Source organism: Protopterus annectens, chromosome 2.part1 (genome assembly GCF_019279795.1).
Source record: "Protopterus annectens isolate FY-2018-M chromosome 2.part1, PAN1.0, whole genome shotgun sequence".
In the NCBI taxonomy this organism is placed as follows: Eukaryota; Metazoa; Chordata; order Ceratodontiformes; family Protopteridae; genus Protopterus; species Protopterus annectens.
The window spans coordinates 1,804,406,244-1,804,419,074 of record NC_056729.1 but is presented as its reverse complement, the minus strand read 5'-3'; the positions used below and the strand labels follow the sequence as shown (position 1 = coordinate 1,804,419,074).

The following is a 12,831-nucleotide window of genomic DNA, read 5'->3' as shown; positions in this document are numbered from 1 at the left end:
TTTTAGGGACCATGTTTTTGCTGAATGGTATGATACATTTTTTTGTGTGCAAGTTAAGGCCATGTCTTTGGTACCAGGTATTTGTAACTGTGAGACCCTCTTGCAGTATGTTAAACATCATTTGAGGAGTCCATGACAGCACCCAACTTACAGTCCTCAGCAAACTTGGTCAGCCACAGGTCTTTTATTTTTGCCTGGACCTCTGAGAACTAGATGCCAAACAGTAGGTGTCCCAAGACAGATTCCTGGGGAACACCATTAGTGACAAGTCTTCTGTAAGAGGTGGTGATCTCTATTTTGACCTTGTGGGTCCTATCTGTGAGCCAGTTGGCCAACCATCTGACAAGATAGTGATTAACATCAAGCTGTGTTAGGTTTTTGATGATGCCTGAATAGGTTAATCTGTCAAAGGCCTTGGTCAGGTCAAGAAAAGCTGTATGTACTGTCTTTTCTTCATCCAGAGCCTTGGTGACCATCTCAAAGAAGTCCGATAGGTTCAATAGGCAAGATCTGCCCCTCACTAATCTCAAATGGGTGCAGTTAAGTATTTGGAGATTTCATATGTCCTTGTTTGAGATCCTTAATATGTTCCATGGCTTTACAGATCAGACTTGTCAAGCTAATGGGGCGATAGTTTCCTGGGGCAGTAGCATCACCACCTTTGTGCAAGGGGATGATGATGGCAGTTCTCCACACTGAAATGAAGCCTGTAATTAGACTGTGGTTGAATAGGGTGATCAATGGCAAAGCTAGTTCTTGCTGGAGATGAAGAATGCAGCATGTGAATTTATCAGGTCCCATGGAATCTGTTCTTTGCCTTGGATAGGGTGTTTAACACTTGATCTATGGAGATGTGAGGTGTGGGACAAGTATCAGGGATGTTGACTGGGCCTTTGGTGGGTGACAAGGCAGTGTAGTTTGCGTTGAACCTAAGTGGAACTATTAAATAGTAATTTGCAACAAACTTGGGCTTTTCTATTGAGGTTTCTAACATAACTTAAGGACTTGTGGTTTCTCTTTCTTTTGTAGCATAGTTTCAAGTCATAATTGGCTTTGGAGTTTTTCACTAGTCATCCAATTTGCTTGTTGAGGCAGAAGAAGGAGACTTTCTGATTTGGAATTTGTTCCTTTTTACCCTTGGACAACAGTTTCTTCCTTTTGTTGTAAAGTCTGTTGATAGATGATGTCCACCAGACAGCAGGTTTTAGTTCTGTTTGGTATGGCTGAGTCCATGCTGTTGTACAGGTGTTTGTATACTGCACTGATGTACTGTTCAGCATAGTTATCTGCATCCCCTGAGGGTGGTGGTGGTGTGAAGCTGCTGATACCCTTCCTTTAGGAGGGTGTAGTCAGCTTTTGAGAACTTTTTTTTTAGTCTGGTTACAGCTGGGGAGGGGGTTGGGTGGGTAGAAATTTCGAATGAGACACACTGATCAGATCTCTCCAGGAAAGAACATACTATGGGAGTGGTGCAGTGGTCACCCATGTTGGTGAGAACAACGTCCAGTATGTATCTCCCCTTGTGGGGGATGGGACAAGCTGGTCTAGTGCATTAGAGCTGTCAAAGTCAGGTAATTGTTGGGTGAGTGCATTAGTGCAGGAGTAGTTCACCCAGTCTATGGTGGGGTAGTTGATATCACCAAGGATCAGGGTGTTGGGGGGGGGGGGTATCTTGATGGAGTCAAGTAGGTCCAGGTAGGATGAGTGGGTGTCCTGAGACATTGAGGGGGGGTCTGTGGCTGGCTATAACTTAGATGGGTGTGTCTTGCTCAACTGTCTGTTTCACCTGGAGTAATTCCAGTGCATCGTGCTGGAAAACCAGTCTGATGGTGTGCCTGTCTAATGCAGATGGACTCCACCACCCTTCATCTTTTCGACCTCATTTGGGGTTGGAAAGTGTGGAATGAGGTATAGCCTGATAAGGCAGGGGTGCTCTCCGCAGCCTTGAACCAAGTTTCTGTGACTGCACAGACATCGGCATCTTCCAGTGTGAGGAGAGCCTCCAGTGAGTGCATTTTCTAGCCATTTGGGACAGGATGTGGTGAGAATACACATCACTATGCACTGGGTAATTGTGCGTGCGTGTGCGAGTATGCCATGTGGGACCACCAGTGTATACAAATATGAAGTAAAGCTGTAGTGAATGAATTGCCATTCTGTAATTCGTATATTTATTAATGTCATTAGATAAAATATTGAAGTAACTCACCATTTGGCAACACTGCCTGATCTTGTATCCAAACAGTTGGTGGTTGAGTGAAGTTGCAAACGTTGAGCTGAAGTATGCAGTGCTCCATGCCAATGAGCATTAGCAGTTTGTTTCTAGTGAGAAATTTGTTTCAGTGGGACTGCAAATTTTCTTCATCTACCTTAACAGCAGATGTCTACTCCAAATTACTGTGGGGAATTCCAGGTGAACATTTAAAATATTTTATAATGCTGGTTTGCATCTTTCTGATCAATAAAAATACTTGTGAAACTCTCAACTTCGTTGTGCAGCATTTCAAGTAAAATCAGTTTATGCTTCCATGTTGAATTATACTTGTGAGACTGAAGGTAATGGCCATACTTAAGACCAGGTTATCTTGGTCATCACTTAAATTTGAATGCTACTAATTGTGAGATCAGGTAAGTCAACTTAATACTTAAGACTAGACGGTATGCATCACTGTTGTACACTGTATGTGTAAATGCATTTTCTGCAGTAGCTGTGGTATAAAGAACTCTATACATTCAGTACTGTGCTGTAAATTACTCTTGGCTACATGATCCTTACTTACCTAAAGATGGTTCTATAGATACTGCCAGTCCCTCTGAAGTGGGAGAGTTCGTGCAGCTAATAACGTTTCATACTGCAGTCCGTAAGAATGACTATCTGGTCAAAATGCTGTGGTGTCAGACAGAGGCCCAACCTTTGTACCTTATACTCGAGGCTATGAGTCTGGGCAACTTGCTTCATTTCCTTTGGAAAGTAGCTCAGGTATGTACTCTTTCCATTTTCTCATGTTTATTCTTACCTTCTATAAACTTTAACATGTAAGACCCACACTGCTACAGAACATTTATTGATCTTATTTTTTCTTTATACAAAGTATACTGTGATTGCAGTGATGAACATGCGTGAATATCTCATGACAGTATACAACCAGTGCATACCACCCATCAACTGTCGGCAGATTTTCACCTAATTTGTTCATAAAATTTGTGGTTTTCTACTGAATCATTGAGGACTGAAATCAGTAAATGTTATACATTTCACTTTCAGACTCTGTATCTTCCAGAAAGTGCATGTTAAAGCAAAGTCTGTTGCTCTAGCAACTTTTCTAAGAGCAATATTTAAAATCTGTCCCTGAATTTTGGCATTCATCCCCCAATTACCTTTGGATTTGTCCAGATTTCTTGTACTTGGAGGTTGAGAGGTATGAACCAGAGATTTCTTCTTAAACAGTATGTGGTAAATAATGTTTGTTGTCTTTGTGGATGCTAAAATGTGATAGTCTGTATCATAAATTTTTAAAAAATTGTTTAAACATTTTGATGCATCTCTCTGAAAATTGAACAAGTATGTGCAGTTCACACTTGCTTCTAAACTGCCCACCATGTTATGGGTTAGCTTCTGATGACATTAATTTATGTTTTGGACTTGGGGCAAAGAAGCCTGCACTCCTTTAAGAAATGGAAATAAGGACTGTAGTATAGTAGCTACAACAATAACAGTGCTGGTGTCTGCATCTTAAGAAAATATTTTTTTAACTAGTAGAGTAATGTGAAACTGGGGAACAGCACACTTGAACTGCTATGTGGTTTAAATGAAGTCTTTAGACATAAAACAGAATGCAGCATCCAAACAACATTCACCTTTTACAGAAATGTCACCCATGATGCTGGCCCCTGCATAGTTTGTGTCTAGAAAGGTGGTGTTCATAGGTGACAATGATGTGCTTGAAATTTTTTGCGACCCCTCCTTGTCTGTAACGCAAGTTATGTAGAGTTGGTATTCCTTTTGCAACCAAATGGTGTAACTACTCAAGTATATCAATTTAAAAGGCCTCCGGGTGATGCATTTCTTACAGTTCTTGTTACACGATTAGCTCCCTTGAAGAAAAAACGATGGTCTTCCTCTAAATTACCTAAATAATTACCCCACTCTGCCTGCAAACAGGTATGTCAGCATCTTATTACATGCACTTTTCTGATAGTTTAACTCTGCTTGCAAGTTGTATCCACATGCATGCATTCTACGACATGCACACAGCACTGTTTAATGTTCCACATTGCTGTGTGTTTAATAATTATGCATGTACCTAGTGTGCTGTCATGCTCACTCATTTCAACAGCCCTGTACTACTTGCTTCGAAACCACTTTAGGGTGATGAATGGGGGTTGCTGTTACAACTTCGACTTGACAAAATGTTGGCATTCACAACACTGAACCTACATTATTGAAACAGCAGAAAGTCAAAGTGTCAAAAAGCTGAAAATCAAAATATTGCAACCATGTTTTTTGCAGCGGGGGTGTCTGCACCCCAACTCCCCCTTCTAATTATTTACACCAACTCCAAAATTGTAGTGCAGCTGAGAATGGGCAAAACCCCATTCCTATTGTACAGCCATCTTGCACAACCACCAACTTGCACAGTGGATGTTCCAGTGTTCGACTTTCTGGTGCTTCTGCTATTTCAATAATGTGGATTCAATGTTAATGTCTGTATTATAGTAAGTCAATGATCTACGACACACCTGTAATCAATGTGGTGATGCAGATCAAGGTATTGGTGTAGCTTGCATTCAGCAAGCCTGTGAAAAAGCAGGTTTTTAATTAATTTTTTTTTTTTAAGTTTTCATTTGTTTTCATGTGTTTGTGAGTGGAATTCATTGTCCGCAGGTGCTTGTATGCTGACTTCACTCCTTTGTGTCCATGCACATGATTAACAGAACCTGCTACTGATTAAATTACACGCTCCATGATGTACAGTGGCCTCTGTACTGACATGGGTATACAACTTACTTTTTAAGCCTTGAGGTTATAGCTAGTGTGGTTTGACTTCATTGGCCGAATGTACCCAAAAATAAAAGTAAAAAGTCATGAGCATTTAGAAGTCATGTAGCTAAAATACTGTTATGTTCATAAGTGGTCATTTGCATCTATTCCATGGACCTATACAGCAGGAGGTTTAAGGTATTCTACAGTGAAGTCTCTAGCTTGCCGGAGTCTCTCACAAAGTAGAAGTTAGCCTCATTTTACTGAGAACCACCTAATTATCAAAAAAATCGGTACAGTATGTGAGAGATGCAATATACACTGTCTCTGAATGAGAGACTCTCCCATTCAACCAGTCCAAATACCAAACCGGTTGTTAGAAAAACACAGCAGTACACAATACCTGATACACACACACACACCAGGGCAAATGCACAAACCCACATATGTTGAGGATCTTAAAAGGTAAACTGATACGAACAGATAATTCACTTGATCTTGGCCAAAAGGTCAAGAATCTAACTAAACTAAAACCTCGAAGACCTCCCAGATGTAGGGACTGCTGTACCATCAATGACCTCAAAGACTCACTATTAAAGCAGCACCCACCAAGACAGAATCAGCTTCATATCTGTGTCTGTCTCTACCTATGAAGGAGACCACCACCACAGTCCAACATTTTGGTCATACAGGACTCCATTGCAAAGCCCAATGACCCAACTCACCAGGCTAAGCAAGGAGATGTTTTCAGTCATATGCCTGTTGAGAGCTAGGATCTGCCAGATTACACATGCATACAGGTCATTGAACCACAAGTAGCAATATGACTCTGTTGCATTCCATGTCAGAGTTAAATGATCAGAAGTGTATCTCCCTGGACTATATGATGAGAGACTTAATGGAGTTGATGGACTGCATATCCCAGGCTGGTATGAGCCTAGCATTGAGCAGCATTATATGTTCTCCTATGATTATGCCACAGTGAAAACAAAAGTTAATAATTAGCTTAGTTTTTGGAGTCTTACAAAAGGAATACAGTATTTGGCCACCTGGGAGGATGTAGCGGACAGACCATGATGCTTTACCATGGATGGTCTATGTGACTGTGAGGTATTGCCAACTATGCCAGAGGTAGGGCAGTGGATGTGTAACATATGACATCATAGCTAGCTGGAATTTTGTAAAGAATTGTATGTCACTTGTATATCAAACTCATTTGTACAGATGCTTGCATTGAAAATGTATTTGTAAAGTTTCTTGTGTTAAAATGTATCAATAGTGTGTCCTGCTGGACAGAAAAAAATATATACATTTATATCAGACTGCACTGTTGTAACTGAGGAATGTATATATGTTAACAGGATACTGGAAGAGAAGTGTTTAAGGTCAGTCCAGCTAACTTTTGAAAAGTTTCCTACATTAAGAATCAGGTCATCTGAGCCTTGGAAACAAGGGTACCATGCCCTAAAATCTCCTCTGGATCAATATTTCTTCTCTGAGACCATCCCATTCCCTATCACAGACAATGTCTGAAATTAAAGCCAATATTTGATGGACGGAGCAGTGGTGCAGCTGTAGCATTGTCGTCTCACAGCAAGAGGTTCTCCGGTTCGATTCTCGGCCGGGTGCCTTCTGTGTGGAGTCTACATGTCCTCCATGCATTCGTGTGGGTTTCCTCCACATTACAAAGACATGCATCTGGAGCATTTTTCCCATGGCCAACTACCAATACCAAGTCCATATATAAAGTTATAGTAATAACTCTATGGAACACTGATCTCAGAAACTCAACTACTTCCCTAGTCTTTCCATTTGGTATGAAACATCAGTTTTGAAAGGTAAACCTTTCCCTGGCAAACTTGGAGACAGAAAAATGTAATGGTGACTTTTCAGCTATATTACAAAGACATGCATCTGGAGCATTTCTCCCCAGGCCTCCACTGAAAATTGGCTTGTTTCAAGTTGGACTTTCCCGGTAAACAAATGTTAAATAAAAAAAAATTAAATTAAAAATAAATATTTGGGAAGTTCTTTAAACCTGGCATAAGATCTAAGGTTCTTTTTGATCCATGTCACCTTGAAAAAAAATTTTAATTGTCCATTTACTGGGCCAATGGATTTTCTAAGATTTTAGATCCAGTTGTGCCAAACTCTCAAACGTGATTAATATTCTACTGCTGGAATATGACATGGTGGGTGGCAGTCTATAAGAAAACAATGCCAGAGATGACAGAAGTGGAGGATACTGAGGCAAGATTAAACATATACTTCAATCCCCTTGTATGACTACTACTTACCCAAAGTGGAACATTTGCTTGGAAATGTTTACATAATGTTGTCTTAACCCCAAATGTTGATCCTAACTCTAACCCAATATCATGGCATTGCCATGAGTTTCGCATAGATCCTTCTTGGACCACATATTTTGGAGCTGCTCACATTTACATAATTTTGGGGTGCTATTTTTGGATACAATAGAAGAGATCCATCACACCATCTTGGATTAAAGGAAATATTTAATTCTTGGTGGTGTTTTTCCAAATTTACAGGTTCCTCCTACAATTTTATCAATATTTGCCAAAATGTCCATTAAAAGAAGATGGAAATCTATTCATCCACCTTAAAATTGATTGTTGGCAGATTCTGAGATTTACAAAGCTGAAGGGGCCATAGCTCACAGGGAAAATGAATAAGCTGTTTTGCTCTAAATAGTTACATAACTTTAAGCAAACTAAAAATGAATCCCATAGCAGAGCTATTTTTCAATAAACTGTTAAAAGGAGGACTAATCTTTAGTTTGATATACTGTCTTGTTTGTTTATCTCCTGATATGTACATTCTTATCGACATGACTGGTAACGCTTATTCAAGCATAATTACATTTGTATGCATAGGTATTACATTACATTAGCTGCAGCCTTACAAATTACACTGGTGAGCTTTACCTCACTTTATTCAGGTTTAAGATTGCTTCCTTAACTTGAGTATGATTCTACTAAATATATAGAGCGTTTGGATAATAGAAATTTTATTCTATACTAATATTTATTGGCATTTGTTTACCGGGCTGGTCTGCCTGGTTAATTACCTCATTTCAGCAGAGGCCCAGGGAGAAAAGCTCAAAACAGTACAGTGCAATATAAACATAATGCCAGAGTGAAACATTGAGTACATGCATCATAAGCATCACTAGTGACACAGGATAAGTTTTATAGACATTTAAGTCATTCAGAAGTGTAAGTCCAGGATTACATAGACACAAGATCAAATATTATACATTAGGAATTCATTATTCAGGGCTCCGACAAATTTAAAATAAGTTATGCTGAAATAATACACCTGGTAGTCATTTTTCAGGCGTATGAGTTAGTATATGAAGCTAAGGTGAGAGATTTAGCTACGTAGCTCGTAAAATGTTAAATGCTCATGGGAAGGAAGCAACAGCTGTTAAGAGTGAGGGCAACCAAAGTGTCAAGGCTGACTGTTGTATGTGGAATTAATGGAGAAAGGGAGACAAAGTATGTATCAGGTGCGTAACGATGGTGATGGATAGTAAAGGGCGAGGAGAAATGGTTTATATAGGAGGTTTCGTGAAATAGTGGGTAGGAGGAACAGGCTGGGTGTGAGCAGGGACACTGTAAATTATAAAGGACAATATATGTGGTAGACAACATTTTGTTCAATATAAATTTAGAAAAAACAAGCATTTCAAGAACAACTGGTAATAAACAATTGCAACAGAGGAGAAAAGATTTATTTGTTTTCAATTATTTTTACAAATACAATACATTTTATGTGAGCAGAGAGTATTTAAAAATAGTTTTTTTTATTGTTTTTAGGAATTTTATGAATGTAAAAGGATGTAGAAACAAAATTGAAGAACTGGGAAATTAGGAATTTTCCAAAGGAAGATTTGAAAAGAAGGTGGTTGAAAGTATTCTTGAAAATGTAGGAGGTAGGGAGTTTTAGTTTTTTGCAAAGCTATGGGTTCAGGTTATTTTTTACCAGGTGGGCGGCGGAAGGTTTTAGGAATTGAGAGAGATTTTGGTTGTTTTCTGGTGGAGAAGGTTTGGGAATGTATTAGATTAAATGCAGAGTTTGAGAAGGTAGAAGAGAGTCAGGGAGAGAAAAGAATTTTTTTAGAGCAAGGTAGAAGAGGGAATAGATGGTTTAGTTAGCTCATTTTAACGTTTTGAATTTTGAAGAAAGATTTGAGCAGTGATGGCTTGAAGATGTGAGAAAAGGAATGAGTTATGATTGATGGCTAACAGGAGGATTTGCAAGAAGAGAAGGGATGAGGATTGAAGTAGAGAGTGGATTTAGGGCTGAGTATAGATAGTGGATTGGGAATGAAATTAGAATGTAGTTAGAAGGATGTGGTTTGAGGTTGGTGATAGTTATGGAGGTGATTTTGTTAAAAGGATGTGTTTTGTTGAGTTGAATAGTGTTTTAGCAATTTAAGTGAATGTGATATTTAGTTTGACCATTTGATGAAGTTTGCATTGGAAGTACATTCAGTTTTTTGTTGGTATATTTGTTATTGTGTTGTTATTGTAGTATTATTTAATTAAGAAATTAGGGGTTATCAGGCATAATTTTGGTAGTGAGGGGAAGAGAGCAAATGGTTTTAAATGTATTCAGAGTTCCAGTGGTGTAGAGTGCATCTTGTATCTTGTTAATAATACTAGGACTGATGTGATGATCAAGGTGGATATGGTCATCTGTCATGGAAGTAGTTGTGACTGGAGAGAAATGGGAAGAGTTTGTGGAAGTGGTTGATGAATATATTAAATAGGATAGTTGAATCATTCGGAAATTGGGGAACTCCACCTGGGGGAGTTAGTTGAAAAGTTTTTGATTTTGCTATTTAGAAGGAGAGGACCCATTATGGAGCCCTGGGAGTTGAGAGTTTAGTTAGAGGAGAGAAAGAAGAGTTGAGAGAGTTTTTTTAGAAGGAGCTGAGTAGAGGACAAGTCAAAAGATGACCTGGACAGTGAGAAGAAGATTTAGAGACAATATGACCTGAGTCTGAGCTTTATGAGATGAGTGCTGCAAGGAGAGAGACTGAGAAGAGGTGCTGTGGTGGAATCTAACCCCATGCTGAGGAGCTGAGTTGTATGTGGATACAAGAGGTGAGAGTGCTGAGATAGGATGATGGACTTTCTAGGAGTTTGCTGAGGGGGATAGGATTCTATTGGTTATAGGAAGTTTATATTATGTTACTTATTATGTAAGGGTTAGATGTTTATAGTGCTTTATGATATTTTAAGGTTAGTTGAGTTTTGGTTATGGTATTAGTATAAGGTGAAATATGGCTATACTGAAAAGGAGAAATGCTGAGAGTAGAAGGAGATGTTAGCAGGAACTGGAGTGGTATTTAGACAGTTTTTGTGTTTGTTTTGTTTTGTTAAAGTTTGTTGTTGATTTGTGTGTGTGTGAAGAGAGGGGGAGTGGGATGAAGAGGATTGTGTTAGAGTTGGAGGAGGTAGAGGAGTGACTGGTGTGGAGAGAGGAGGAGTGGAGAGAGGAGGAGGTGGAGATGGAGCTGGGGGTGAAGAGGTGGGAAGTGAAGGAGGATGAGATGTGGTGGAGATGGGTTGGAGGAGATGGGAGAGTGAAAAAATGAAGTGAATTTGGTGATCTTGTCCTGAAGTTTTTAGGTCAGTCCTGGGGTTGTTGAGTGGTTTTGTTGAGTTTGAGTGATTGATGTTTCCAGATAAGACTTATGAGGGTTTGTTTATTATTATTTTGAAGTTTGTTTAAATAGTTTGAGAATCAGTTTTTGTGAGCTTTTTTTTTTATTTCTTTTTGTTTTGAATTCAAGATTGGAGTTTACTTTATTTTTTATGGTAAAAATTAGTGCCAAGACTTTATCTTATTCATATTCAACTGCCAGTTTTGGTTAGGTTAGGGGTTGTTTGTTTTAGTTGTTTTTTTTTTTAGTTTTTAGTTTGATCTAGGAGGGTTAAAATTTAAAATGTTGTGTTAAAGAATGGCTTAATCTGAGCGTGGTTAGAGTTTTTAGAATATCCCAGTTTTAGAGTTTTAGAATATCCCAGTTGAAGTTGATGGTTTTTGATTTTTGTTGGTTTTTAGTATTATATTAACCTGTAATATAGTTATGAGTTCTTAGTAAAAAGGTAGGAAGGGTGGGTGGAGAGGTCTGGAAGTGTGATCCACTGTCAAGTCTATGTGTAATGAGGGAGAGACAGTAATGAGAATGAGAGAAGAGAGAAAGAAGATAGAGTTTTGGAGAGTTGGTTGTGGGATGAAATTAGCTGTAGAAGGAATAAGTTGTGTATGGTAAGACTTGTTGTTGTTGTTGACTTGGAGGACCAGTTTGAGTTAGTAGTCACTATAGTATTTATTTAGATTGTTTGTATTTGTGGTGAGAGAGCAGAAAAGATATATTTTCTAATATGGTAGTATATTGTCTCCAGGGGGGATGTAGAGGGAGACTATTACTATGTGTTTGTGTTTATTAAGTTGAAATTTTGTCAAGAGTATAATTTGTTCTTACCATAACGTTCCATATGAGTTGCCCATCTCACCATTCATTCTTAACTGATTGGTTCAGAGCTAATCTTCTGCTCTGACTCTGCCATTTTTACAAGCTCGGGGTCTTCATCTAGCTTGATGCTAACTCCCTATCCCATGATGCCTAGTGTGCTTCCTCAGATCTTGTTTATCTGCGTATTAGAAAAAGTATACAACATTTATCCCAATATTATGAGAAGAAAACCTGAAAAAAGGTGAAGTCCAAATGTTAAGTCTAGATCCCCTAGGAAACCATTGACTGGAGGGAGGGACACAAGAATGAATGGTGAGATGGACATCTCACATGGGACATTTATGGTTAAGCACGCAATTCTTAATGTGAACTTGTCCTATCTCACCTTCATTCTTAACTGATGGCACAGCGTTCCTAGCTCCATTAATCCTAGGTGGCTCCTGGGAGTACGTTCTTCAGTACAGTGGACTCAAAACAAGCCCTGTCCCTGGAGACTGTATCTGCTTTGTAATGAGTGATGAAGGTATGAGGTGTTGCCCAAGTTGCTGCTACACAAATGGTATATATAGGTAGTTTGGCCCAGAAAGCTGAAGTAGCAATGGCTCTGGTAGTGAGCCTTTACTCTACCTGGTAGTTTATTTGCTGAATTATAGGTAAAAGAAATACAATCATCTGGACAAAGTGGTCTTTGCTACTGCTGTACCCTTTTTAGCTTCTGAAAATTACATAAAAAGTTGATCAGATTTTCTGAATTCTTTCATTCTATGTAAATAGAAATGTAACTGTGGACATCAAGTTGGTGTAGCATGTACTCTGCCTTATTGCCATACTTTGGGTGGGGTGGATTGGGAATTCTATGGTCTGATTTAGACTGGATTCCGAACAGACTTTAAGTAAGAAGATTGGATTTCTTTGCAGGGAAACTGTCGTGAAACAAGAGGTAAGGGGGTTTGATTGAAAGTGCTTGTAGTTCTGACACTCTTCCAGCTGAAGTAATGGCCACTAAAAGGACAGTTTTCCAAGTTAAGAACTTTAAATCGCATGAAGATGCAGGTTCAAAACGCAGAAGAATTATCCTGGATAGGAAGAAGTTGAGGTTCCATGGTGGAAGTGGATATTTTATTGGCCACAAAAGACAAGTGCCCTTAAAAGCTTTACAACAACACATGTGACATAATGTTTGGTCCATTTTCGCTTAGATGAAAATTTGATATTACTGCTAATAGTACCCTGATGGTAGCAGCTGCAGCACCTTTTTCAAAAAAGCTTTGTTAGAAATTTTAAAATAGTAGAAAGGGGTGCAGAATATGGGTCTATTTTCTTGCCTAATGTCCAACTA

The 12,831-nt window shown here is 38.9% G+C and overlaps 1 protein-coding gene across 1 annotated transcript in view; it reads left to right on the top strand.

The window, feature by feature from the left end:
• Window positions 1–12,831, top strand: part of LOC122795041 (tyrosine-protein kinase STYK1-like) — a 689,604-nt gene that overhangs the window by 348,734 nt on the left and 328,039 nt on the right. The window contains exon 4 of the mRNA XM_044063619.1: window positions 2,787–2,980. Within this exon, the coding sequence (XP_043919554.1) occupies window positions 2,787–2,980 (194 nt within the window). The remainder of the gene's footprint in view (window positions 1–2,786; window positions 2,981–12,831) is intronic.